The following is a 5,213-nucleotide window of genomic DNA, read 5'->3' on the forward strand; positions in this document are numbered from 1 at the left end:
AGTGCTCAGGGTCCTGCGTGCATCTTCCAGAGCTGCTGCCTCGAAAATAAAGCTGTGACAAGTAATTTTGTCGAGAGATCATGCGTAATTATCAAAAAAAGCCTTTTGTGGTTCTCTTAAAATACCCATTGGCAAAGACGCTTCCCTGAATGGAACATTTACTGACATGCTGTTGACAACCTGTAATAGCTGGTTGTGGAAGTGAAATATTGGAACGCTGGCTGATACCTCGCTTGCTCTAAATGGATTGATAAGAGATACACGGAATTTCGTTCAATAGGATGTGAAAGCTCAGCTTTTAGTTTGTGAGGAGGTGTTGCAGCAGGCAGGAATGGAGATAAATGATACCGTTCTATTCGCAATGGGAAGTGAGCTGTCAGCTAAACGGCCTGCCCCAGCCCCAGCCGGGGAGGGGACCCTGCTGCTCCCCAACCCAGCAGATGGGTTTGACCCTGCCTGTGGGGGGGAGGCAGAGCTCCCGCTTGCACCACTTAGCAGCATCAGCTGCGGGAGGAAGAACCAGCCAAAGGAAGGAACCTGCTTTTCTTCACAAATTTGGTAATTTGGATTTGCTGCGAAAAAAGAAATAGTCTTTGTGGCAAAACCTCATTGTTAGTGCAATCCCTTTCTGCACAGCCAGAAATGGAAAGAGCAGCTGCGTATTTTGAAGTAAGAAAATCCCATAGAATGGGAGGCCTTTGCTAAAGAGAGTGCTGTGTTTTTCCTGAGTAATGAGGAGACTTTGGAAAAAATAAAAAAAATTGCGGGCAAATCTCCCACAGGTGGAGACAGTGGTGAGAGAGCAGAGCTTTGCCGTGCAGCTGGTCTGAAGAAGGGTCTCCCACGACCTGACCTGTCAGGCGCCCGGCTCAAAGGAGGGTTGCTGTGGGTGTCCCTGTGCCTGGTCTCACCACCTTCCCCACTCCGCCAGCGGCTGTGGGGTGGCTCCTGGTGCGCAAGTGGTATCAGTGGGGATATAGAAGTCGTTATTTCCTACGCAGGGTGGTGGCGTTCCTTTCTGAAGTTGTGTATGCCCCCGCCGCATGTGTGCGCCTGGAGGTGTGCCTGTTCCAGACGGGTCCGCTTTGAGGAGCAGGGTTTATAGTTACGGAATGGTGATGGCTCTCTAGTCTGAATAACCTGATATAACCAAGGGCACGTTCTTACCTGCCAACCTGGCACTGGGTTTTCCTCTCCTGAGTGCGGCGTCACCCACTGGGAGCTCCACTATCCCACCTACGACTTAAACCGAGGCGTGCTTCAGTCCGAGACAAGGTCTGAGGCTGCCAGGAGCTGCTGCAGGAAAGTAGGTGTTCTGTGGAGCCCAGGCGAGAAGATTTAACCATTCCTCCTGCCCTGAAATCCAGAGCTCTGTAATTAGTCTAATTGAATGCAATTGGTCTGCTATATATGTAGGCTTATATGGAGGAAGGACCCCTGGAAGTGTAAATCTGCTGCTGCTCTTGCTTCTGGCTGTTAAAGACTCTTAGCACTGCCTCAGTGAGCCAGAAAGAGCCGTGGCTGGAGAAGTGTGCAGTGTAAGGTGTTTAATTTAATGTTCCATACGGAGCCTGGAAACACCCAGAGGTGCCAAGGATTTTGGTTTAAATGCTGACAACACGCCCTTGAAGATTTTCGATGGCAATTAAGTCAAGTTTCTGTAATGCAATTGCTGTTTTATTAGGAACACGGTGATTTTAACAGGTTGGTTGGTGTTGATCAGAAAAACCTTTGTGATAAAGTACTGTATGACTCAGCTGATCTGAAGTTATCCTTCGTACCGTTAAAATCTGGCAAGTGTGATGCAGCCTGGCAGCCTCAGTTTCCCCATCTCTACAATGGCAGCTCTGTGTTTGCCTGCCGACGCTATTCCTTTGCAATTTCTGGGTTAAGAAAGCAGTTTCTCACTAATACATAGACAGTAGTAATCCCTAAAAGGTCTGGAGATGTAAGTGATGTCTCTTTTAAAATCGCCAATATACTGAACTTGACATTATCAACCCATTTCTGTAAATCCCAAATATGGCACCACCTGTGTGGTGCCTTGTCTCTGTTCCCATTCAAAACTCTGCTGCTGGCTTTGAAATGCTGCTTCTGCCGTTGCTGGTCGATGTCTGAGCTGACTGTCGATCTATTATTGTACTTCTGAAACAGCTGGTGATGGCCTTTCTGCTTTTACCACGTTGAAAGTACGGTGGATTTGTCATCAACTAATTACCACGTTTGCATCCCCGCTGCAGCCCCTTTGGTTGGTAGCTCACTGGTTTGCTGCAGCTTCCTGCGCTGGGGCTGCTTCACAGAGAACATGAGCTGTGGCATCGGTTTGCCGGTGGGTGGTGACCAGTTTGATTTTGGGCTCTGTAGTTTTGCTGCATGGTCTTGGTTGGTACCAAAATGCACTTTGGATGTATAATTCGTGCTGTAGGAGCTTGATGGTGGTGGAGGATCTTGTTGATATTTTATTAAGGTAACAGAATTCTCCCCTCAGGATGTGCGTATGGTGTTGCCACCTCATCAGCGTGTTTGGGAACACTTTTGCTGTGTATTTATACGCTTGCATTGTCTTGGGAGAATGCAGCTATAGGTAGCAGCAGGTTTAGAGGTAGTTTATCACGTGTTAGTGAGTGTGGCGGTAGTTTGAGAGCACAGGAATGTTTGGATTGAGTCTGGAGGACTGTTCTTCATGGTTGTCCTCAGGCTAAGGTTGGTTCACAGGGCTGCAGCACGCTTGCTTGGGCTGGAGCCAAAGGGATACGCCCTGTGGGACTGTGGGGGTGGCTGGGCAAGAGGGGTCAGGGAGCCTGGAGATCAGCACGAGTATTTCATGCTGCACGTGACGTACCGCGGGCCTCGAACGCCCCCGCAGCTGGCTGGGGACACACACTGCTCCTGCCTGCAGTTAGGGTGCAGGATTCTGCCTGCCTGCCAAGGACAAGGCTTCTCCGTCCTTCCACAGCGGGGTGTTGGAAGTAAGCTGGAACTGGATCACCATGGCTGAGTCGTGAACCTCAAAGCTGGTCTTTATTCAGTCAAGGTTTCTGCTGAAATTTTGAGTGACGGTTTTGGTACCGGGCTTTTTACTCTGTCATAACTGTTGAAAACACATTCAGGAGTGCTTGACTATTGCGTTTTCTTCTGAGTGCTTGTAAAGGCCAAGTCATTCCATTAGTGCTGCTTGTGACAAGCCAGTGTTGAACGGGTGGACTGAGGAAAACAAGCCCATATGCAAATCCAAAACGCGTGTACAATGCAGAGGGCCAACCAAAAGCGCGTGCAGAAGGCAGCAATGCGTACAGCCGTCGTGACTGGGCACAGAACTGCACGTATGCCAGCACAAAAGGAGAGCTGGGCGATAAATCTGCAGGAATTCAGCCTCTAGCATCCCAGGTTTCTGAAGCAGAGGCAAATAAAACAGCTGTTATGCCTTAGAGGTATCTGTTGCACCGTATGCACAAGCAAAAGTGGTTGCTGATGGGGATTTCTCTGTTTCCCACCCATAAAAAAGGCTGGAGACTCGTCCTGCTGAGCCCACCTTGTCCGTTCTGCTCGGGGTGTCGGCTCTGCAGGGCTGACTCGTGTGTGTTTGTCCCTTCTGAGCAGTCAGGCGTCATTTGTTCGCTGGAAATAAGGAACTGGGGAAGTGTCACCTTTTAGTTTATTCCTGTGTCAGCATTAGCTGCTTGGTAAATATTTTCTAATGTTTATTGACCAGAAAAATTGTCGAAAGGCACACGTGGGTACAATGTGCCTTCTCACGAAAGCTGGCCAAGAGACCGTTCTGATGGCACTAACTTAGGGACAACAGCAACCAAATGTTGGAAAGAAACACCTCTGGGTTATTTCCTCTGTGCAAGAGAAACAGCAGGCCCTTGGGGTGGCTCTGCCTCCGCTCCTGAGCCGTAGGAACTGTCTTTCCCGAGTGTCGCCCTCCCGGGACGCAGCTGCTCTGTGGTTGTTCAGTTCTAGCTAACGCCCGCTCTGCGCACTCCGGGGCTCCGGGCGCCGTTCAAATGCAAATAGCAGATAACGACAGTGGGAAACAGGGTTCACCTTTCTTGGGATCAGGGAGTGGTTTAGTAGCAGTTACACTTTATCTGTTGATTATTATTAAACAGAAATAATCTAGAACTGCAACACCCCGTACGGTGGTAACCGCCACTCGGGTTTCCCGAGGCCCCTGGAAGAGATGCCCGGGGATACGGCACGACCTACTGATTCTCCTGCTTATAGGAGTCAGTTTTTTCATAAATCATTAGAAACCCCTTCCCTAGGGTTTTGGGAAACTCCTCTGTGTTTGTAGTTCTGCCATTGTAAGGGGGGTGCTGGGCCATCGAGAATGGGAGCAGGTGTGAGCAGAGAGGAGAACTTGGTGATGTTTGGTGCACACCAGGAGAATTGACTGACTTCTGTGAAATTGTCACTTCCACTCTGGTTCAGCAAAACACACGAGCGTGTATAGAACAGTGACTACACGCACAGTTCTGCTGGTCTTGGGGAAGAACAGGTGAAATAAACACTTTTAATGCCTCCCTCGATTTGAAGAGAATGTGTAAATTCTTTGAAAAAGAGGAGGACTGCTCTGTGCTTTTTAAACTGGGACTGTTGCGACTCCTCTGGACTGAGCTTCGTGCTTCTGAACTGCGTTCTGTGAGAGCTGTGGTTTGGGACATGGCCGAACAAAGTTTCATTGGAGGCCTGTAAATGCCCTCAGTCTTGTGTTTGAAGCATAAAATACCCTGGCGATGCACGCGCTAGTCCATTTGTCTCTGTTTTTAATCATTTTAACCTAGAATAGAAGCATGTGCTTTCTGTGTTCAAAAGGGATGTTGTATCCCCCGAGGAACGTTCTCCTCTCCTGTTGTGTGTCCCTCCCCTCCATCCTTACCTGTGTTGCATGCTCTGCGTAACGAGCGGGTGGCGTTTCCAGCTGCATGTCCACAGGAACGCCGGTACATCTGCGCTGGTGCTAACGACGTCTCTCACCATCCCTCCCTGTAGGTTGTGTGGAGGAAACTTGGAGATGCTGCAGGGTCGTGCCCTGGAATTAGACAACATTTGTCAGGAAATCAGTATAAAGGACCTATGTAAAAGGCCCTGAGCAAGTCCCCTCTCTGAAGAGGAAGAGTTTGAACTGCCGACGAGAGAGAAAGAACTGCCTGTGTCCACAGTGACCTCCCGGCTGACGACGGGCTGTCTGCGTGCACTGCCAGAGA

The 5,213-nt window shown here is 49.5% G+C and overlaps 1 protein-coding gene across 1 annotated transcript in view; it reads left to right on the plus strand.

Moving 5' to 3' along the window:
• The window catches only part of CCDC85A (coiled-coil domain containing 85A), a gene marked incomplete at its 5' end in the record, with an annotated part of 65,194 nt that extends 60,106 nt beyond the window's left edge, over nt 1–5,088 (plus strand). Inside the window, one exon of the mRNA XM_010136340.1 lies at nt 4,999–5,088. Within this exon, the coding sequence (XP_010134642.1) occupies nt 4,999–5,088 (90 nt within the window). The remainder of the gene's footprint in view (nt 1–4,998) is intronic.
• Between the last annotated feature and the right edge of the window lie 125 nt (nt 5,089–5,213).

The sequence above is a fragment of the Buceros rhinoceros genome, unplaced genomic scaffold (genome assembly GCF_000710305.1).
Source record: "Buceros rhinoceros silvestris isolate BGI_N320 unplaced genomic scaffold, ASM71030v1 scaffold6795, whole genome shotgun sequence".
NCBI lineage: Eukaryota > Metazoa > Chordata > Aves > Bucerotiformes > Bucerotidae > Buceros > Buceros rhinoceros.